This window comes from Rhinatrema bivittatum, chromosome 5, assembly GCF_901001135.1.
Source record: "Rhinatrema bivittatum chromosome 5, aRhiBiv1.1, whole genome shotgun sequence".
Lineage (NCBI taxonomy): Eukaryota > Metazoa > Chordata > Amphibia > Gymnophiona > Rhinatrematidae > Rhinatrema > Rhinatrema bivittatum.
Window position 1 is genome coordinate 197,526,192 of NC_042619.1, and position 24,209 is coordinate 197,550,400.

Sequence of the window (24,209 nt, forward strand, 5' to 3'; positions counted from 1 at the left end):
CTGGAAGCCAACAGGTCTTAGATGGGTCCCTAGGGCAGTGGCTATAGCAAGAGTCCAGTAGCAGACCGGGGTCAGGACAGGCAGCAGACTAGCAGCGTTGGAGACAGGCCAGGGTCAAGTAGACGGCAGACAAGGGTGTCAGGTCCAGGCAAGAGGTCATCTCCAGACTGAAAGCAATCATGATCAAGTCCAGGTAAGAGGTCAGGTCCAGGCCGCAGGCAATCATGGTCAGATCCAGAAGTCAGGCTAAGGTTGGACAAGGATACATGGAAGACACAGGATGAGACAGGCAATACAAGGCAAGGCTGGACAGGGAAGGCTGGACATGGGTGAAGCAAGGCAGGGTGAAGAATCAGGAATGCAGGACACAGGAACCAGGAACTCAAAGGCAACACACACTGCTAAAACAGGAGACCTGTTGCTGAGGAAAGGTAGTTCTGAGAGGCCCTTGCTTAATTAGGCCGGCCAGACTGATGTCATTGGAGGGTGCCACTCAGCGTTTCCCACCATGGGGGGGGCCTATAATGTGTGCATATGTGCGCGCACCCACACCCACACCCAAGGACAGAGGCTGGAGTGGCAGCTGTCAGTATCTCGAGCCTCGTTGGGCGGCGTTCAGAGAAGGGAGGCTATGTGCTTAACCGCTGGACAGGTCTAGCCAGGTCAGGGGGGTGAAGGAGGCAGCTCGTGAAGCACTCCTGTGAGCCACCAAATGTAACACCATTTATGTTGATTATGGCATATTCTTGTCCGTAAGTGACAGGATGTCAAAGCCAGTCATAACCTCATTGCTTAAACAGCTGCATTTATGCTGGCTTACAGTGATCTTTTAGGGATGTATTCCAAAGGACAGTTTGTACAGACAAATGAAAGGATTAGAGCACCCAAAATTATGCTTTAAAGATGTTAAGCAGGATATGACGTGGTGGACCCGTCTCACTTTGAGTCCAGCATCATAATGAGAAATGGTTACTTGCATTACAGCAGAAATGTGATGAAAGGAAACCTCTGTTGTCATGTATACCTCTGATCATTGTGGCAGGCCCTGCAAGCGTGTTATCGGTAGAATAGCTGCAGTATAACCACTATCTTTCATTGACAAAGGGCTGTCAACTTTGAGGAGATGAAGGGAGTGATTAGCTTTCATGTGAGATTGCGCCCCTAATGTTCCCCTATGAATCTCACTTGAAAACTAATCAGAACTGCATTAATTTAGCCCATTTAAATATATCATCAAAAACATATTGACCTATAGTTATAGGGAACCATACAAAGGAGAAAGTCAAGGATGTGTGGTGATAATGTAAAATTGGGAGAAGGGGAATTCAGAGGAAATATGAGAAACTTATTATTTATTGAGGGCCATGGTAGATGTCTGAAATAGTGTACAAGGAGAGGTGATAGAAACCAATAATATAACTGAATTTAAGTAGGTTGAGACAGATATAGAGAGCATTGGTAAGTACAAGGTTGAAGGGTTGGGAAAAGGACATGGAGAAAAAAGATGCTGGGTGTTGATTTAAACATGGAAACTTGTATACTTATTTATCGACCTAAAATGTTGGAGGAACAAAGAGAGATGATGAAGCTGAAACAGGGTTGAGAGGTTGAATAAAAGACATGAGGGGAGTTGGTGTTGGTTTAAGCATGATACAGAAATAGAAAGGAGGAATCTAGACTGGTCAGACTGGATGGAAAAACTGGTCTTTATTTGCTATGTCAGTGCTTCTCAACCGGTGTTTTGCGGCACACCAGTATGTCGCCAAACACCGGCAGATGTCACGTCTCCCAGTGTCCCACTGCCCTGTTGTACTTTCCTTCTCCCTTTTTCCAGCCCCCGTGGGCCAATTGGAAGCCTCCTTTCTTCCTACCCCACTGCCCAATGGGAAGCCTCCTTCATTCTGCCTGCCCCTACACAGGCCAATCGGAAGCCTCCTCCCTTCTACCTGCCAGTGGAAGTAGGAAGAAGGGAGGAAGCCTTTGATTGGCCAGTGAGGCAGGCATCGCATAGCCCGGGGATGGGCTGGGAGGAATGGAGGTGTCGAACCCCGATGAAGCAAGGCCGCCAGGGAGCTCATCCCCATGGCAGCGAAGAGGAAAACATGACCCCGACCAAGCAAGGCTGCTATGGGAGCCCATTCCCATGGCAGTGAAGAAGAAAACCCGACCTTGACCAAGGCCACCACGGGAGCTCATCCCCATAGCGGAGAAAAAAGAAGGCCCGCTAGAGTAAAGCCACGGTGGAACTGGAGCCCATCCCTGCAGTGAAGGAAGAAGTTTTTTGTGAGAGTTTGTGTATCTGTGTGTGAATAAGTGCCTGGGTGAGAGCTGGTGTGAGTGAGAGAGCTGGTGTGTCTGTGTGTGTGAATGGGTGCCTGGGTAAGAGCTGGTATCCGAGGGTGTGAATGGATGCATGGGTGAGAGCTGGTGTCTGTGGGTGTGAATGGGTGAGAGCTTGTGTGTGTGGGTTTGAATGGGTGCCAGGATGAGAGCTTGTGCCTGGGTGAGAGCTTATGGGTGTGAATGTGTGCCAGGGAGAGAGCTGGTGTGAGTGGGTGTGAATGGAAGCCTGGGTGAGAGCTTGTGGGTGTGAATCGGTGCCTGGATGAAAGCTGCTGTGAATGGGTACGAGAGTATTTGTGTGTGATTGAGAGCTTGTATATAAGAGACCATGAGTGTGATTGAGAGAGAGACTGGTCAGGGAGGTGATGTGTTTCTGTGTGTGAGAGAGAGAGACTGGTCAGGAAGATGACTGGTGTGAGAGACAGACCGAGACTGGTCGTGGAGTCTAATTGTGTGTGTGTGTATGTAAATGACTGGTTGTGGGCACTAAGGAAGAGGACTGTGAGGACAGAGGTTCAGCAGCCCTTGCTGCTTCTGGTGAGTGCTATTGGCCTGGAAGGGAAAGGAGTAGGAGAGTTGCTGGAGAGAGTAAGTAAAGGTGGCTTTTTAAATTTATTTTTCTTGATTGACTGCCATTTTAATTATTGGGTATTATGTGATGTCTGCTATTTTGAAATATGTTATTGATATTTGGATATGTTTTAATAATTTTTATGAGTTTTTAATTATTGAATTTTATTCTGTTCAGCAGCTGTTTTGTAACATTTTTAGTATAGCTTTACAATTATTTCTGTGTGGGGCTCTATAGCAGCTTGGCTTATTCTGTTTTCCCAATCGGAAATGTATTAGTGTTTAGGGCCTGGTTTAATAGTTTATTTCTTAGATTGTTACTGTTTGAGTGTGTTCCATAATACAGGTGTAACTTTGTGAGAGTTAGTTTGTGTGCATTATTGAAAATCCTGAGAGTCTGTTAGGTGCTATATTTCTCTTTCCATTTCTCCAGGTTTGCACTGCATGCAGAGTGGCTTTTTTGGTTTTCCATTGCAGTTTCTGTCTCCATATTTATAATTTGTGGTTTTTCTGTTCTTGATGAAGGGTGTGTGACCGAGGTGAGGTATTTTACTAGCATGTGGGCATTTGTATCAATCTTTATTTGTTGTGTTTTCTCAATAGAATATGCATTGGTAGTAAATTACTGTCTTTTCATAAGGAAGTCTGTTGTGCCTGGTAGCACTCTATTGTGCCTGCTTTTACTGAGATGTCATCAGAACCAGAATATCTTTTTTATATGGCAAGTTGTACAGCGTAATGCCCTAGATCTGCTCTGCCCTCATTGCTGGGTGTTGAGGGGATTCCTGTGGATGCAGAGTGCATGTTTACATTTAGCCCCCTGATGGTCACATGTTCAGTGTCACGCATGTGAGAACCATCTATCAGGTGTGTCCCGTCCAAAAAAAGGTTGAGAACCACTGTGCTTTGTTATAATGCAGGTAGTCTACAGCTGATAGGTGGGATATATTCTTAGCTATAGCAGTGTAGACAGAAACAATTAGACAGAGGGGTAAGCTAAATGGTTCTTGTCTGCAGTCATCTACTACGTTACTAAACAAAGGTTACTGTTTTTTTGCTTCAGTGGTTGGTAGTATGATGTAGCGGTATCAGATGGCCAGTTTAGATTCCCAGATTCATTGTGCCATCTTAAACAAACCACTTAACTTTCCTATATTAACTTCAGATTGTAAGCTCTTTGGAGCAAAGTCAACATAATCATACCATATTGTATACATTGCTGGTAGTAAATAAGTAACTGATGTTGCTAGTGCTAAAATTCAAAATCCAAAGTGTCTAAAAAATAAATAAATAAATAAATAAAAAGAAGTCACCTTAGACACATGATGATAAATTCTCTTTTAATTTGGGTTTCTTTCTTTGTAGATGGGAAGGGCCATGGAGTTAACTAAAACAGAATCAGAAACACAAACACATTCTGGCACCTGTGCAACGGAAAACAAGCCTCTAAGAGGTTTAATTACTTGCAGCAATACCATGCTGAATTACTTGAGTAAATGAGGAATGGTCTGTAGGACAAACCGAAGAAGGCATACAAAAAGAATTAACAAACCTAACAAATGGAAAAATAACTTCTTGTAGTGTGAAATTTGGATCTGTATGCAAATATATGCAAATTTGTAATCTCAAATGAGGTAGATGTTTTAATGATATGGAATCAGTATTATATGAACCGGAGCACAGGGTCCTTCCTTCTGATTAAAAATCATAAAATGAACAGATGTATTATAAAGAGGGTTTTCTATAACAGAAAGACTTGAATAAATGATATACAAGGTTTACCTTAAAAAAATCTCCATTTGTTCTATAGAAAGCCAATTGAAAAAGAATTTCATAGTTCATGTACCTTATGGAACAGCCTATTGTACTATATTATGATCTGGATTAAAAGAAACAAAGCTTCTAAAAGCAACATTTTTAACTTATTACTTTTTATTTTACAGATAACCGGACTAGGTGTGAAAGGAATACCACCATATGCATTTGCTGGTTAAAGGCAATGTTCTCATTCCGCTTTACAAATGAAGAAGTAGTTTGGCCATCGCGTTAGTCCACTTGAATGCACAGAAATAAATGATAACAAATAAATATATACATATATATATATAAATAGTGATACCTTTTTATTGTTCTAACTTAATACATTTTTTGACTAGCTGTCGAGAACTCTTTACAAGTCAGAATTCAAGTGAGCACAAAGTTGACATTATTGCTTGCAATAAGTGAATCATAAAAAAAGGTCATAGGGATATACTAATATTAAAAGTTTACTTCAGGCTGCAGTGGGAATCACTCTAGAGCAAGATGGTGAACCCACAAGCCGAAGTCATCTCATTAAGCCCCAGTGCTCCTTGCACTCCCTCCCCACCAGTTATAACAAAAAATGAAACCGGTCCTCTTGTATTTGAAGAGGCCTCGGATGACTGGAACAATGTTACTAAAAAGCAGATGGAGAGTGGGGACCAGGCTGTCGGGGGATTGGAGGACCACAGGCCAGAATTTGAGGTTATTTTATCATCTAAACCTTTAGAAATTACACTGGAGACTGTGTGGATTGCAATGAAATCCCTAGAATCGGCAATAACAAATTTGACTTTAAAAACAGCTAATTTCCAACAAAAAGTATTGGATTTGGAAAATGTCACATCCTTATGTAACAACAAATTGATAAATTATGAAGAGAGATTGGTAAAAGTTGAAAACCTTCAGAAAAACGTTGTTAAATCTGAGTTAACATAAAGAAGGTAGAATATCTGGAAAATACTCTTAGATATTCGAACTTGAGGGTTTTAAATTTTCCTTTCCAGCAGCTAGTATCTGCAAAAGATATGTTTATTTTAAAGGTACCCTTGTCGATGTGAGATAAATTACAAGGAACTCAAATATGTTTTTTTTGAGACACCTCATTTACAGGCCTTTTTGGACTCTCACCCCATTGAGTCAGCATTAGGTTAGGAGCAAAAGAAAGTTTTTGGCTGATATCTCAGATCAGTGAGTATATTCTTCTATTATTTTTCTTAATGTTTGCTCTTTTTCCTTAAAACTTAATTCTCCTGAATTGCTTTGAGAACATAGAGAAATGTAATTAGTTTATTTTTAACCAAATTGTTAAAATTTATGGTAACATTTCTGTATTACATGTCATACAACGTTTGTTTTTTGAAATGTTTGAAATGCATAAATAAAAAATTAAAAAAAAAATTACTTCATTGGAAAATTGGCAGTTTTTATGAAAATCCACAAAATTTGGCAGTTTTACAATAAGCAAACTTAAAAAAAAAAAGTTTCTCACAGCTAGCATAAATAATTTGCCAATTTTACTTATGGCTCAGTTTTCGAAGCAACTGTACATTGATTTCCTGCAAAATGAAAAAGTTCAACCAAAATTGGCAGCATTTTCATCACTAGTATGATAAAAATTAGTTGTTTCCAGAAACTATTTGGAGGTTTCATTTATGTTCAATTTCTTTTTATTAAGTTTTCCAAAATAATCCTTACATCCACAATGTGTTAAACCTATGGTGAGGTGTTATGGGTTTCAGTTAAATTTTAGAACAGAGAAGCAAGAGTGAGAAAATCAAGCCCCTATAATCCAGTAGTCTTGTTGCTGTTAGCCCTTTATGATCACATGCTTCCAGCTCCCACTGGTTCTGGGCACTTAGATACTGGTTCATGCCTGCTGGGATTTTCTTCAGTTTGCAGGTGGGACTTCTGAGAGAAAAAAGAAAGAAGCAAGTGGTCTCTTAGCTCTGCTAGTCCTTAGGAACGCATTTCCTTTTTACCTAGCTTGCAATAAGTGCACACAGTTGGTGTACTTAAATCTCCAGTACAATTCCTGCAACAGCTATTTCAACTCTAGAGTCAGTGCTCTGAACCTGTGACCAACCTCTCATCTTCCCTCCCCCTCAAGATTGCAACCAGTAAGTTATATGTCTTGATTATTTGTTGGAATAAACACTGTTGGAATTAAGACAAGTCTTCATTGGAGATTAAAGTATCTGGTTTAGCTGACTGATTAGCAGTGCATGGGTGCTGTGAGATCAGCAAAATAACAAAAAGCACAGTGTAGGTCCTTGAAATCAAATCACAAACGCAAAAGGCACCAACAATGACACTTAAAAAACTTGTGGCGTGTAGAAAAAACAATCAATGTGTAAATACAAAATATTATTGAAAAAGTAAGATCCGCATCTGCAAGCCTGACAACGTGTTCAACAAATTGAACCGTCTGGTCTTTTCTTCATTTGCGGATCTTACCCGGCCAAAACAGCCTGATATGACTCTTGTGGGCTGAGGAGCCTGTAGAAATTTATTAAATCAGTTGCTTTATGAAGAATTATTCTCGCAATGTCCCGTTGCTGTGTGTAAACAGAATCCCGTGTGAACAGAATCCCAACAGCGGCCGGTGTTTCGCTGCACTATCTGCAGCTTCTTCAGGGGTTAAAAAAACCTTTAAATTAAAGAGGAAACCAAAAAAATTCTTAAACTTGCAGTGTGGGACAAAAAGATAAATTACTTAGCTTGAATTATCGCAGCGTCAACCTCTTCTATTCGGACGCCTGGTCTCTCGGTGTTGTATTCTCAACAGCGAGCAGGGAAGTAGATCCTAGGAAGTAGAGTGGGCCAGCTGCCTGCTGTGGGGCTCGAGCACTGATTAGCTTCAGATTGGACACAGTTGGAAATTCAGGCTTGAGAGCACGGCTTTCAGCATTTGTCAACAGAGTAGAAACCAGAGGCTGTAGCATGGAATCTCACCACCTCTAGTTCAGGCACTGATTTTACAAATAAGGCAGCCAAAGCTGGGGAAGGAATGCAAGCAGGTGTGTCCATTAACCTGGTGGAGTCAAAGGTTAAATTGGTGGTAGTGGAAACTGGAACACAAGGAACAGTTAATAAAGCAGGTACTTTTGAAACTGAGTGCTTTTCTGTGTCATGTTTCTTTTCCTCCGCTTTCAGCACAGGGTTATTTTCAGGAAAAGTCAGAGCAGATATTTTAGGAGCAGAGTGAAACTGCATTTCCTTTACTGATGCTTGATACTGAGAATCAATTCTTGTGCAATACAGAGGGTCCCGCAGAAGTGTTTTAATTAAAGCCAAGAAGAAATCCAATTTCAGCTGCAGGGCTTCCTCCTTGCTGCTGCTGACAAGAATTCTCAAGTCCTCTAATAAAGAATTTACCTTTTTAACTTGATTGCAGTGTTCCTCTCTCTCTGTGTTCTGCTGAAATGTATTTTCTTCAGAAGGATTTAAAACCAGAACATTAAACACTGGTCATGTTTCTCAGTCTAGTGCTGATCTGGAGACCTCTGTGAATACTTTTCATGAGAAGCCAGTGCAGCAACAGGCTTTCTTTGGAAGACTTTTGAGCATCATGAGCACTACCGCTTTTACACAATATACATAGGAAGGTAATTTTTAGGGTAAACTTTGCAAGGGATTAACACATGTTTACATAGAAGATGACATGACAATTCAGATCAATCAGGACTTGCATTGCAGAATATACAAAACAAGGTAATTACCTACAAGTTGAAGATGATATTACAATTTCAGACCAAACATATTGCATTGGCAGCAACATTCTTTAATTGGAGGCTTCTCCAAGATCTTTCTCATGATGCCTTTTATGCTTCTAACATTTACCTTCCTTTCTCTCTTCCATTGTACTAGAATCTAGCAATTCCCAATTCTACATCACTATTGATTCTTTTATAAGTCATCTATGAAACTCATACTGCTGCCTGTTCTTCTACCTAATGTATAACATATAACTAATGTATAACATCATCTTGGATTACCATAACTAGAACTGTAGCAGACAAGATAAACCCCACGATAAAGAAAACAATAAGAGAACCAAAACATCAGAACCTTTGGGACAACGACAACATCAGAGCAGCCAAACGGAAACTCAGAAAAAAAGAGAAATCATGGAGAAACAACAAAACAACCACACTACTCAATGCATACAGAGCACAACTAGCAGAATACAAAAAACTCATCCATAAAACAAAAAAAGACTTTTACACTAACAAAATAAACAAATACCAACATAACCCTAAGATGCTCTTCAACATACCCTGTTTCCCCAAAAATAAGACATCCCCCGAAAATAAGACCTAGTAGAAGTTTTGCTGAATTGCTAAATATAAGACCTCCCCCGAAAGTAAGACCTAGCAAAGTTTTTATTTGGGAGCATGCCCGTCGCACAGAACACCAGAGCATGCAGCTGTGATTTTTTTACCCTGCAGGATTCACAGTTAGTTGTCATCACAAACCAGCATAACCAGACAACTATTCAGAATATAATAAGTGTTCATTTTTTTGTTCAATAATATATGTGAATTCTTCTTCATGGAAAAATAAGACATCCCCTGAAAATAAGGCCTATTGCATCTTTGGTAGCAAAAATTAATATAAGACACTGTCTTATTTTCAGGGAAACACGGTAGTAAAAAGCCTAACCAAATCATCTTATGATGATCAGTCACAATCAACACCAAAGACCACTAGTAACGACTTCACAGATTTCTTTAATGAAAAAATCAAAATCCTCATAAAGAACAACCTAAAAAATGACTCACAAAACCAGAAAATACCGAACATTCAAAACAAAAGCTGGCCCAACTTTGAGACAGCATCTTCTTTGGAAGTCCAAATGAGCATTAAAAAAATGAACCCAGCCAAACACCCCATTGATGCCATACCCATTACGATAAAAAATCTTGAACCATCAATAACTAAGACGATAACTGACATCGTAAACCTTTCCCCCACGGAAGGAAACTACCCAGAATGCCTAAAATCGGCAATCATCAAACCCATTATGAAAAAGAATAATCTTGATCCAGAAAACCCACTGAACTACCGACCCATATCAAACCTACCATTCATTGCCAAAATCATTGAGAAAGTCATCCACACATGGCTCAGTGACCACCTGGAAGAAAACAACATCCTGTTTCCCACGCAATTTGGCTTCAGAAAGCAACTGAACACAGAAACTTTACTACTAGCAATGAATGACTTTGTACTCAAAGGTTTTGAAAAAGGCCACAGCTACCTTCTAGTCCTACTCGACCTATCAGCAGCCTTTGATACAGTAAACTACTCTATTATGATTGACCATCTATCTGAAATTGGGGCAAAGGAAACAACCCCTACAATGGTTCTCTTCTTACCTATCACAAAGATCCTACCAAGTGCTGCTCAATGATACCCTCTCAAAGAAAATTAATCTAAAACACTGGAGTTCCCCAAGGATCCGCTCTATCAGCGACGCTCTTCAACATCTATCTGATTCCAATATGCCACTTCCTATCAAATCTTAATCTGAACCACTTTATCTATGCTGATGACATTCAAATATTAATGCCAATACAAAAATTACTAGAAGAAACATACAAATTAACAGTCACTTACCTAAGCAGAATAAAGGAAATACTAACCAACTTAAAACTCATCCTTAACTTCGACAAGACTGAAATAATCATATTAGACAGAAAGAACAACTCTCCTCAACTACCACCACTCAACCTAATGAACCAAAATACGGTTATATCTCCGGTCAATCATGCCCACAATCTTGGAGTAATAATTGACAAGGAACTTTCTTACAAAAACCATATCACAACAAAAATCAAAGACGGATATCATAAACTACTAACACTCCGTCATTTAAAACCTTTCCTTTCCACCGACTTCAGATCAGTCCTTCAATTACTCATTTTCTCTAACCTAGATTACTGTAACTCACACTTTTTCAACTTACCTCTAAACACTGTCCGCCCACTCCAAATCCTACAAAACGCAGCCGCAACAATCCTCACTGGATCTAAAAAACATGACCACATCACTCCAACACTTATCTCACTACACTGGCTTCCAAAAAAATTCAGGATTGAATACAAAATACTATCCATTCTACATAAAATTATATATGAAAAACAAGAAAACTGGCTAAGTTCCTCCATAAAACTACATACCCCAAACAGAAACCTCAGATCAGCAAATAAAGGGCTTCTAAAGACACCACCTACTTGTTCCAAACAACTCACCTCAACCCAAAAGAGAGCAATCTCTCTAGGAAGCCCAAAACTCTGGAACTCCCTCCCAACTGAACTCAGAACTCAAGAAAACCTAAAAACTTTCAAAAAAGATCTAAAAACATGGATGTTCACCAAAGCATACCACTCACCCAATGAACAAAACAACGCCAACCTCCTCTGGTCTAACCTGAAGAAAAATGAAACTCAGTACAAGTATATATTATAACAAAGAACTGAAATGTGAAAAAACTGAACAGCAACTAACTTGTGTATGATATCCCTATGTTAACAATCTTTTAAACCTTTTTGAAAACTTTGTTATCCTCCTTAAACTTGTAAACCTTCATATTTTTTGTAAACAGTTATGATGGCGAAACCGAATGACAGTGTATAAAACTCGATAAATAAATAAATTAATTAAATACTCAATATGGATTGCCCTGTCCTCCTCATTTCAGATCTTCACGTATCTCCTTGAGCTCAATAACCAAAGTCATTTAGGTGGATAACTCACTAGTTATCCATCTAACTACAAGTTATCCATCTAATTACAAATTATCCATTTAAATGTTAACTTTTGAATATTGACCTTTCTGTGATTACAAGTTAGAGCTGCGTTTTTAAGGCTTATGTGTGATGCATCAAATTGTTGATAGTGCAGGTCATGTTACTTGTACATTATGCGCCAAACACAGAAAAAGGGAATTGCAATGTGACTTCACTTATGTAGTTGCCAAACAATATATCACTTTTTATCCTTTTTTTCTTTTTAATTTTTGTTTCTTAAATAATTTATCAGAATATCAGTATTAGGTATTAATGCCGCATCAGCAAGCCTGTCAGCGTGTCTCTGTAGTGTAGTCAGAGACTGCCCGGTCTGCTCAATCATTTGCGGCTTTAAATAGTGTAAATCCTACCTCCCCACAGTCTTTGAAAAAAATCTTAAAGAATTAAATATCTCTTATCACAGTGGAGGGAAAATTTAAAGACATGCTGACAGGCTTGCTGATGCGGCATTAATACCTAATACTGATATTCTGATAAATTATTTAAGAAATAAAAATGAAAAAGAAAAAAAGAATAAAAAGTGATAGATATATTGTTTGGCAACTACATAAGTGAAGTCACATTGCCATTCCCTTTTTCTGTGTTTGTTGTTTAGTGAGGGATTTATTTGGCTCTTTTTCTGAATTTGTACATTATGACCAGGAATCATAAGGTCTCACATTTCTTGTCACATTTGGCAAACTTTCACGCATTATTATATTTGACTATTGTAATGGGATTTTACTACATCGGCTTCAGGTGAGGCAGAATATGTCGGCTAGGCTGGTGTTTTGATACCCTAGAACAACTAGTGCAGCTCCTCTGCTGGCAAAATTGCATTGGCTACCAATTAGAGAAAGGATCACTTTTGAAATTATAATTCTGATGTATAAGATCAAATGTTCAGGTGATCTTATGATCAGGTGCAGAGAGACATGCCAAAACAAAATTTTCACTTAGCAGAGGGTCGATTGTATTTTATACCAGGTGTGAAGCAAGTAAAACGAGAGGGGTATCAAAGAAGATGTTTTTAGTAGGTGGTCCAGAGATCTGGAACCCTGCACCATTAAATATTAGGCTAGAGGCAAACTATATGGCTTATAGAAAGAAGGTGATGGCATGGCTGTTTCCGACTATTAGTTAGTATTGTTTTTTATGTTGATCTATTTTATAGAATTTAAAAAATGTGATATTTTTATGTTGCTTATTTAATGTTATAAACCACCCTGGTCAACTTGCTGTAAGTGCAGAAATAAATAATTTTGATTATGAAGGTAAATTACAATATTGGAGCTTGCTGGAATGTGTATTGTACAGGTTTATGAGCTTTCCTGTGCACTCATTGTTTTGTTAAGCATGTACAAATTCCCTGCAACTTCAACACTGACAGGTATTGGGAAAGCCAGTGTAAGGTGGGTGTACTTAGAAGATTCCTATTACTGGAAGTATATCTCTGACAGGTTATTAGACCTGAAGCGTGTACATAATATACTGTCAGGGCCTTGTAGGGTATATCCCAATTCTTGCTAACAGGACAAGCAGCTAAGATGAACCCTCTGACATCAGTAAACATGGACTTTGGCATTTGGTTAGGTACAGCCAAATGCAGACATGAAAGAGCCTTCTCATTGCTGTATATGTGACTAAGCTCGGCAGATTTATGTCCCCATGCCCTCAGCAGACCTGGAGCCAAATGGGGCCAAAGAAAGTATATGGACAAATGGTATAGTGTGAATCTACACAAGAGTAAACACTAGAGGCCTCTTTTTATGGCTCCTAGTGTCCATCTGGGAACAGGGTTTATCAGTTTACTGTCAGAGGCTGACCACTTGCTGAATTATGCCAACAAACAAAGGACTGGCAAAAGAGTGGGAAAATCAGCTAATTAAAAGCCTTATTATGCATTTACCTAACTATACATAAAGCTGCTGAGTTATGCATAGGTCAGTCCTTAAAAGCAGCAGGGGTGCAAGCACTCAGTGTCATTGCCATTTTCGTCATCAGCCAATTGTTACCCTTGTAGAGAAAGACACGGTCCATCCATGTGCTCTCACCTCCCCTGGCCAAACTCCATGCACCTGTTGCAAGGAGAAAGACTCATTCCCTCCAAGAGGTCCCAGAGTAGAGGAGATGAGTGCATCTTGCTGCTAGATGGTGACAAGATAAAGCCCTTCTCAGCTCTGGACACCCTTGCCTGGAGGTCCACTCCACAGAGAGACCAGCCTGCTACAGGTCCCATGTGGTAAGAACTTTAACTTTCATTCCTCTATGCAGTGGGTCAAAAAGCTAGAAATTATTAACCCTTTACATGCAAGTCTCTGCCAGGGATAGTAAATGCCACATCCAGCTGGCTGTGATCAGACAGTCGGCTGTAAAATAAGCAGTAATAATCTAATTGTGTGTGTTTCCTGATGGAAGTATTTTTACGTTAGCCCTCTGTAACTAGAAATAAATAAGATTTTACTCAGACAATTTGGTGAATTTGCTAAGCAAACAGACAGGAGAAGCTAGTGAAATAGGAGGTTCATGTAAAAGGGAGGTGGGGGTAGAAAATCCTAATTCCTCTCCCTACAGCATAAACAGTAGTCGAGAGACAGCCTCGTTATTGTGTTAGACACTGAATTCAATGTTCATGAACAAATAATCAGTTCTGTTTTATCCCCTCCCAAGATGAAGCACCAGCTGGCCCATCAGAGGAGCAGGGAGTATTTACTGTTTTAGAATCAAGTATAGAAGTTGTGTATAATTGCATAACTGTGAGTCTTGATTTTTGGAGGGGGAAGATTTTAACTGAAACCAAAAAGTGTGGAATCTAGACTGCTTTTCTGGGTTTGAGAAAACAAATAAACCCTTTACTTCTGAATTTCAGTGGATTAGATAAACTCACAAATGCCTGTCAAGGAATATTTTATTCACTGATAATCTCAACTGGATAGAGATCTGATTGAAGACATCCAAAAGGTGGGAAAGAACGGAGAAGTATTGCTAGTTGGAGATTTTAATATGCCAGATCTGGATTGGAGTATCCCATCTGCAGAATCTACAAGAAGTAGAGAGATAGTGCATGCTTTTCAAGGGGCTCTGTTCTTCCTCAACACACTAGTCGTATAGGCAATTCAATTAACCCCATCCCCCAATAGGTACAACGCCAGAAGTAAAGGGTTTAACAATGGAAGGAAAGCAGAAAGTGGCATATGGAAACCACTTTGCCAGCTACTGCAACTAAAAGACCTGCAAAACACACTAGGAAAGCCAGTACCAATCTGACGGCTTCTTGTTGAGAGAGGCTGCCAATTATACAAAGCTTGGTGTTTAAACAGTGGATGGCACCATTGCTTCCTGAAGGGTTGATGTAAACAGCTACACTTTAACACTTTCACACAGATAATAGTGCACAACTCTTCATAATACTGAGCTCTGTGATCATGCAGTTGCAACTGCCTGTGCAGTCTGTGTCAAGAGGAAGAGACAGATGTGTTCACATTGTTCATATTGCAGTTCTGTCCCTACAGAACACTGGCATGCATACTAAAGCTTCTTCATTTGATGACTAAAGGATGTTGCAGGAAATTATGTATACGGAGCAGTTCTGATCCCTTTCCCATGCTATACCCCTAACCACTGATTCATAGATTTTGGATCCATGTGAAATATTTGCCTATGCAGGCTGCACAGTGCTGATTCCTGATATTCATGTGCACATATATCTTTCCTCAGGAAAAGCATTTCTGTGTAACCAAGCCTAGTACCCTCATTGTTTACCTTTCAAACACAATTCCTGAAACAGCTAGATCACATACTCTGTAAATCACATATTGCAAAGTTCTACTTTCACGTAGCTCCATTAACAGAAGGATGGTTTTACTTATAAAGTTACTAGTGTTAGAGTCATTTTTTGTTACTTTTGCTGAGGATGTATATAGAGGATAGAGCGTATGGATTCAGAGTTTTCACCCAGACACAAACTAGTTTGAAGGCCACAGACCAAACTCTGAGTGAATTCCTGTTTACTGTCTTACACTATGAAATGTTTATGAACAGACAAGAGTCTGTTTATTTAGTTATTCCACTAAGTCTATGATGAGAAAACTAGCAATTAACTTATACTAAAGCCTGAGAGAGAGAGAATGAAGGCTACACAGCTGTGTCTGACATCTGATAAGAACTCAGAGGGAGGGAATGCTGCTGCTTTCACAAGCATTTGTAGTATATAAGGAGAGACAGTGAAAAAGAAAGGGGAGAAAAAGCCCTGGATGTGTTGGTATGGCTGCTCCTTTGGAAATGTAAGCTTTTTATATCTATGTAGCAATAGTTATTATCTACCATTACTTTTTCTATACAATCTGATTTTATTTGTTCTATCCTCCTATTGCTCAAATAAACTTACTTTCTTACTTGGAACCGTGACATACTGAATTCAAGTTTGTATGTGGCTCTTTGTGTTGGGGATAAACTCCTAGGTTCAAGCCCCCAGGTATAATCCCAGTAATTGTGTGTTGCTATTTGTGTAGGGATAAGCTCCTGGGTTCAAGTCCCCAGGTATAATCCCAGTAATTGTGTGTTTATATGATATTAGCCCGCCATGTCAGAGCCCCTGGGCAGGATACCAGTGTGCACAGTCTGAACCCGTAACAACTAGTCACTCATGGATTTAACTGAAAGGATTAACAGTTTCTGTACCAGCAGATCTGCTATCCAAATATCAAAAAACAGTATCAATATAGTCCAGATAGGTTTTCAATATAAACGGCTAACCCCTAGATGCACTAAACCATGATGTTTTCTCGCAAGAGAGGTCCCACTATCACGGTAGGGTATCACTGTGATAGTGGTGCCCCTTCCCCAAAAAAGTATTGCAGATGTTTGTCACTGCCAAACACTGTGGCACAAAAGAACACGGCAAGTGGTCCTTTAACGTAATGGAAGCCCCAACCTCACAGAACTGTCATTGCCTTAAAGGGCTGCTGGCCCAAAATAAAACACTGCAAACAGGGAGGTTGAGCAAGGGTCAGTGCCGATCCCTGTCTCAATCGGGGACTGCTGGTTGAGGTGGCCCTGACATCTCCAAAATATTTAAAAGTTAAAAAAGGTGTTATGGGAGTCTCTGTTTAGTAGACCCTTGGGCCAACCTGCTGGAGACTGGGAAAGGTAGTCAATGTCTCTAATGAATAGCAGGCCGGGAGGCAGATGTTCAGGCAGGTCGTAGATGCTCTTCACCCTGGAAGCTGGTACTCCCCCGGGAGGAGCCCATAGGAGCCCAACCGCTGGGACTTAGGTGGCTTCACTCTTGGAAGCCGAAGCCCCCCCCCCGGGAGGAGCCCGTAGGTGCCCGGCCGCTGGGACTTAGGCGGGTTGTGGATCAGGACAGGTAACTGGAACCAGACTAGGACAGTAGCAATACTGTAACTGGGCTCGGGTTCTGGAACCAGGCAGGAACTGTAGCAGGGCTCGGGTTCTGGAACCAGGCAGGAACTGTAGCAGGGCTCGGGTACTGGAACCAGGCAAGAACTGTAGCAGGATTCGGGTACTGGAACCAGGCAGGAACTAAGCAGGTACTGTAGCAGGCAGGAACCAAGCAGGTACTGTAGCAAGCCAGCAGGAACCAAGCAGGTACTGTAGCAGGCAGGCAGGAACCAGGCAGGTACTGTAGCAGGAACAGAGTAACGAAGCAAAGCAAGTCACTCCGGGGCACAGCGCAACAGGAAACCGGGAGGCTAACCCGTTGCAAGGCAAAGACTGGATGACCGCGGCCGGCTTATCAAGGCCGTGACGTCTGACGTCAGTTGGGCGGAGTCACCACTGGCAGGAAACAGCCTAGAACAGCGCCCAAGTGGTGCGCGCGCGCGCCTAGGAGCCAGGCATCAATGGGAGACCTCACAGAGGCGCAACCCCAGCGGGGATGCCGCCAACCAGGCTGCAAACCAGGCCTCTGGAAGCGGGAGCAGGTCCGGGAGCCTGGAGGTAATGGCCTGGCTGCTGTGCTAGCAGCCAGAACCGCAACAAAAGGACTTTTAATAGTCTCAACTTTTTAAAACTTTTTCTGCATTAAGAAAAGGTGGAAAGAGGGCAAAACGATTACCGGCATGGTTAAATGGGGAGGTGAAAGAAGCTATTTTAGCTAAAAGATCTTCATTCAAAAATTGGAAGAAGGATCCAACAGAAGAAAATAGGATAATGCATAAGCATTGGCAAGTTAAATGTAAGACATTGATAAGACAGGCTAAGAGAGAATTTGAAAAGAAGTTGACCGTAGAGGCAAAAACTCACAGTAAAAACTTTTTAAAATATATCCGAAGCAGAAAGCCTGTGAGGGAGTCAGATGGACTGTTAGATGATCGAGGGGTTAAAGGGGCACTTAGAGAAGATAAGATTAAATGATTTCTTTGCTTCAGTGTTTATTGAAGAGGATGTTTGGGAGATACCCATTCTGGAGAAGGTTTTTATGGGTAATGATTCAGATGGACTGAATCAAATCACGGTGAACCTAGAAGATGTGGTAGGCCTGATTGACAAACTGAAGAGTAGTAAATCACCTGGACTGGATGGTATACACCCCAAGGTTCTGAAGGAACTAAAAAATGAAATTTCAGATCTATTAGTTAAAATTTGTAACCTATCATTAAAATCATCCATTGTACCTGAAGACTGGAGGATAGCTAATGTAACCCCAATATTTAAAAAGGGCTCCATGGGTGATCCGTGAAACTACAGACCGGTTAGCCTGACTTCAGTGCCAGGAAAAATAGTGGAAAGTGTTCTAAACATCAAAATCATAGAACATATAGAAAGACATGGTTTAATGGAACAAAGCATGGCTTTACCCAAGGCAAGTCTTGCCTCACAAATCTGCTTCACTTTTTTGAAGGAGTTAATAAACATGTGGATAAAGGTGAACCGGTAGATGTAGTGTACTTGGATTTTCAGAAGGCATTTGACAAAGTTCCTCATGAGAGGCTTCTAGGAAAAGAAAAAGTATGGGATAGGTGGCGATGACCTTTCATGGATTGCAAATTGGCTAAAAGACAGGAAACAGAGAGTAGGATTAAATGGACAATTTTCTCAGTGGAAGGGAGTGGGCAGTGGAGTGTCTCAGGGATCTGTATTGGGACCCTTACTTTTCAATATATTTATAAGTGATCTGGAAAGAAATATGACAAGTGAGGTAATCAAATTTGCAGATGATAAAAAATTGTTCAGAGTAGTTAAATCACAAGCAGATTGTGATAAATTGCAGGAAGACCTTGTGAAACTGGAAAAGTGGGCATCGAAATGGCAGATGAAATTTAATGTGGATAAGTGCAAGGTGATGCATATAGGGAAAAATAACCCATGCTATAGTTACATAATGTTAGGTGCTACTACCCAAGAAAGAGATCTAGGTGTCAGTGGATAACACATTGAAATCGTCGGTTCAATGTGCTGAGGCAGTCAAAAAAAGCAAACAGAATGTTGGGAATTATTAGAAAGGGAATGGTGAATAAAACGGAAAATGTCATACTGCCTCTGTATCGCTCCAAGGTGAGACCGCAACTTGAATACTGTGTACAATTCTGGTCGCCACATCTCAAAAAAGATATAATTGCAATGGAGAAGGTACAGAGAATGGCGACCAAAATGATAAGAGGAATGGAACAGCTCCCCTATGAGGAAAGACTAAAGAGGTTAGGACTTTTCAGCTTGGAGAAGAGACGGCTGAGGGGGGATATGATAGAGGTGTTTAAAATCATGAGAGGTCTAGAACGGGTAGATGTGACTTGGTTATTTACTCTTTCAGATAATAGAAAGACTAGGGGGCACTCCATGAAGTTAGCATGTGGCACATTTAAAACTAATTGGAGAAAGTTCTTTTTCACTCAACGCATAATTAAACTCTGGTATTTGTTGCCAGAGGATGTGGTTAGAGCAGTTAGTATAACTGTGTTTAAAAAAGGATTGGATAAGTTCTTGGAGGAGAAGTCCATTACCTGCTATTAAGTTGACAGCCACTGTTATTACTAGCAACAGTAACATGGAATAGACTTAGTTTTTGGGTACTTGCCAAGTTCTTATGGCCTGGATTGGCCACTGTTGGAAACAGGATGCTGGGCTTGATGGAACCTTGGTCTGACCCAGTATGGCATGTTCTTATGTTCTTATGCCTCTTTAAATGTGCAGCGGGAGCCTTGTTACCCATGTTAGGGTCCGAGGCCTCCCGCTGCACATCTAACACATTTCAAATAGGAGTAGATATTTTATTACGGCTGACCATCTTTTCAGTCAGCTGTAATAAAATATGTTGCGGAAGTGAACCCTTAGACTAAGGGGAAGTTGATGCAACCTGCAGGGAGGAGCCCTGCAGGTCCCCACCGTCAGCAGGCAGAGCTGGCTGAAGCAGAGGCCCAACTATAGCTTCACCAATACCAGCCCTCATTCCCCTTAGGTTGAGCCCTCGGGTGCCAGGGCTGGCTGAACTTAGGCGTGGACCTCTGTGGAATTGAAGATCTGTCACGTGGAAGATGTTGTGGGCCAACAAAATAAGCGAAAGCGGAATCAGGTCAAGCAGCGGTCAGGGCAGGCAGCAAGTAATCAAAGTCAGGTTCAGGCTGTCATCAAGGCAGGCAAAGTTCTCTCAGAGTCAAGGTTCAGGTAGAGGTCAGACCAGGTGGAGTTCAGTCAATAAAGGTAAACAGGCAGAGGTCAGTTGCAGGTGGAGGTCAAGCAGCATCAATTCGAGGAGACAAGGGATGAAGAAAAGAATGAGGGGCCTCAGGAGCAAGGAGGAACACTGAAGAGAGATGAGGAAAACTGACCAGGAAGACAAGAACTTAAGACAAACCAGACAGCCAACGGAACTAGGACCAAGACACAGGAACTCAGCAGGAATCAGAAACCAGGAACAGATGTCAGGAACCAGGACTGCTGAGGCAATGCATTTCTCTAAGGAGATGACTTATTGCCAAGGGCAGGGAGCTGTGGCTAAAGTGGCCTCTTATAAGCTTCTGTGGGTAACATAATCATTGGGCACCTCAGGTATTTTCCAGCCACAGGCCCTTTAAGAGGGATGTTGTCGGCCCGCACGCACCTTTAGGGAGGGCCCAAGGCAGATGCGGGTTCGGAGACAAGCCAGGTGCGACGGCCTGCTGCATCTTCCAACAGAGACCTGGCCCGGTGTCTGAAGGAGCCAACAAAGAGGGAGACTGAACATGGCAGTCTGCTGCACACGCATGGGGAGGTCTTCCCTGACGTCAGAGAGTATTCCAGGTTCGGGGCTGAAGGTGAGGGCAGCGGTCTGTTGGAAAAGCTCCCAGACCACCGAGCATAACAAAATATTTACGTAAAATTGACTAGTAATGATAATCTTTGCATGCATTTGCATTATTCATGCATGCAAATCTCATGCAAAGAAGATGATTGTAATAGGGAAAGGTATCTGAGCAGGGAGAAGCAAAATATGGCATATAATCATGCGATATACACCATATAATGCATGTTAGAGCCCTAACGTGGCTTAATGAATCTCACGGTAAGTGCCAAAAGCATCTAAGAGCTGTTTATCCACATAAACTATACTCGCATTTTAAATTTCTAACCAGATAAAATATATCCAGCTATGTGGTGAATCTTTATCTATCGTTTCATTAAAAGTAAGATAGCCATCCATTTCACAGAGTTAGCCAGATATAAATCTACTTGCTTCTCAGAAGATGGCAGCTTGGCAGCAGGTGCTGGAAATGAGCCAAGGTAACATTTTTCAAAATTCACAACCTGCTGGTGATTAAAATCTGTAGCTTTTTCACACTAATACCCACATATTGTGGAAAATTCCGTAAGTGGGACTTACCCGGGAGGCCTCTTGGCCAGACTTTATACATTTCTGTCTATACCAATTTAAAAGCTTTTTAAAAAAAAATAGTAATCACTAAAGAAACAGAATGAAATTCGCTTATTTCCTTAATTTATTATTTGATCATGCACACATAGATAAAACAGGTCACCAGCAGTACTCCAAAGTATGAGAACTCTGAGTGGCACAGCAACAATTAACACCTTATAAGAAATCTTAATACACTGATATCAAGAACTGGACAAATCATTGGTCAGTGTAACATACTCTAAATTAATATTTATGACATTATCTCAATATTCATTGAATCCCAAGAATTTATACTTACCTATGCATAAGCTTATGTTTTACCTATGTGTTAACAGTAAGCTTTTTGGAGTAAACAACTCTAAATATCTCCATGTATAGTTATGCTTGTCTACTATAGATTATATAAATACATAATTCCTAGCATGCTATGGCTACATCATTTTCAGTACTTCTGCCTTCAACTGTTTCTAGCTGGGCTTAAAAGTGCAGTCTCAGTCCTTATGACGGCAGTTAGCATAACCTAAGTAAGGGGGTTATTTTGTAAGCCTATCGCACACGAAAATGGACTTTGTGTGCGATAGGTTGCCGGGGGCGGAGTCAGGACCGGAAGAGGAGGAGTCGTGGCGGCGTCGGAAAGGACACGGCAGTAACTTCGCTGGCAGCGATAAGGTAAGACCCGTTATCGCCGCCAGTAGCACGCCCAATATCACCACCTTTCACAGTGGCGCTATTGGGTGCGAAAGCCAGCAGCAATAACACCGATGTGGTGCAATCGCTTCCGGCTTTCGCAACCCCGCCCCCCCCACCGCAGGATTCATAAAGCTGTGCGACAATAGAAAATCCAGGCCTAAGGATTTCATGCTGGAAATCCTAAAATTTAGCATGTGTGGAATAGTGGGGGCAGGGGGAATCCATTGTTACATTCTGAGAACTGTTCCTGTCTGTGTACCTTTTGCATTGTCTTACCCTGTCATTATGGTGTTCATATTTACCTAGAAATGTTCCTCTATTAAGTTTTGCCTTAGATTTATCAGAAAGTCAGAAAGTTCTCTATTGGCCTCCTCTGGTGCCGGATTGCTATGCTACGGAGAATACAGCAGGTGACAAAGATCTGGCACACCTTGCCTGAACTAGAAAGAAAGACTGCGCCTGTCATCCAGACATCTGAAATGTGTCTTCAAAATGCCACACATGCTCTCAATGACAGATCTGATTTGTTTGCGAGACTTCTTCAACCTTTCTTGTGCTGGAGTCTGTGGATTTCTAAAGGGGGTGTACAGCCAGGTTCTTGTGAATTTCTTTCTTTCTTTCTTTCTTTTTATATACCGACATTCATCTCAATTGAGATATCACACCGGTTTACATTCAGGTACTGTAGGTATTTCTCTAGCCCCAGAGGGCTTACAATCTAAGTTTTTGTACCTGAGGCAATGTAGGGTAAAGTGACTTGCCCAAGGTCACAAGGAGCGACAGCGGGACTTGATAGTCTTTATCACCTATGCAGTGGAGAAAAAGATAGGTAGATCACAACATCTAATCTTTATGGAGACCAGCATACTGCAAAGCTTCGAGGCTGAAAGGAGGACCCCCCAGTATCATGAAGATCTGTATGATGTGGTGCACTAGTGTAGACAGCAAGAAGCTCCTTCATACATCAGAGCTGACTATGGGCCAGAAGAGTTGTATATCTTGCTTTATCTGCATTATTCCCAGTGTCCCATGCCAGGCTTGTACACACTAAGCCATATAATACGTAATATTGGAAATAAGTTTTGGGGGGGTAGCTCTGACTTACCTAGGAGCCAAGTCCTTGTTATTTCTCTAGTCTCAGAGTCCAGAATATGCAAGAATGAAAGCAGGATCCTGGATACATGACATAGCATGGATACATGGCTCCTGGATACAGGGCCAAGATGTCTCTGATTAGGCCCCTGGCATTACTACCTATCTGCATATTCATTGAGTGAAAAATCCTTCCTGTTCCTTTAGGCTCTTTCCTGTTGCATTGGAGACCTTATTCACTGATGGAAAATCCGCTGTGTCATAGAAGCCCCTCATATTTTCTTCTCTCTGTTGTCTTCCATGTGGAAAGGATATGTAGCTATTCATTCTTTGGCACACAGCATGAATAAATTGGTTTATACGATAAGTGGCTGACCTAGTTATGTCAGTGGTATTACCTGTAGTGGTCTGGAAAATGCCAGTAGCTGAAAAGGCCAAAGCAGTAGCCTTTTTCCCAGCGTGCTGAAAGAACTGAAAAATGAAATTGCAGACCTGCTATTCATAATTTGTAAAGCTATCATTAAAATCACCTATGGTACCTGAAGACTAGAGGGTGGCTAATGTAATGCCAATTTTTAAAAAGGGCTCAAGGGCTGATCCAGGAAACTACAGACCAGTGAGTCTGACATCTGTACCAGCAAAGTGGTAGTAGAAACTATCATAAAGAACAAAATTGCTGAACATATAGATAAGCATAGTTTAATGGGACAAAGGAAATATAGATTTAGCTAAGGGAAGTCTTGCCTCATCAATCTGTTACATTTTTTGAGGTGCATAAGCAAACATGAATAAAGGTGAACCAGTTGATATAGAGTATCTGGATTTCTAGAAAGCATTTAACAAAGTCCCTGATGAGATCCTTCTTAGGAAATTAAAAAGTCATGGGATAGGAGGCACTGAGGCAGTGTCCTATTGTGAATTGGGAACTGGTTAAAAGATAGAAAACAGAATAGGGTTAAATGGTAAATTTTCCCAGTGGAGAAAGGAGTTCCCCAGGGATCTGTTCTAGGACACTGCTTTTTAATATTTTTAAAAACAACCTCAAAATGGGAACAATGAGAGATGTA

General features: G+C 41.0%; 1 protein-coding gene across 9 annotated transcripts in view; it reads left to right on the forward strand.

Annotated features, from left to right (window-relative positions):
* The window catches only part of RGN (regucalcin), a 121,827-nt gene extending 115,710 nt beyond the window's left edge, over positions 1 to 6,117 (forward strand). For all 9 annotated transcript variants that reach the window (XR_003856979.1, XR_003856978.1, XR_003856980.1 and 6 more), the window contains one exon: positions 4,857 to 6,117. Coding sequence is in view for 1 of the 9 variants with exons in the window: in XM_029603065.1 (XP_029458925.1) it covers positions 4,857 to 4,907 (51 nt within the window). In the remaining 8 variants the exon portion in view is untranslated. The remainder of the gene's footprint in view (positions 1 to 4,856) is intronic.
* The last annotated feature ends 18,092 nt before the right edge of the window (positions 6,118 to 24,209 follow it).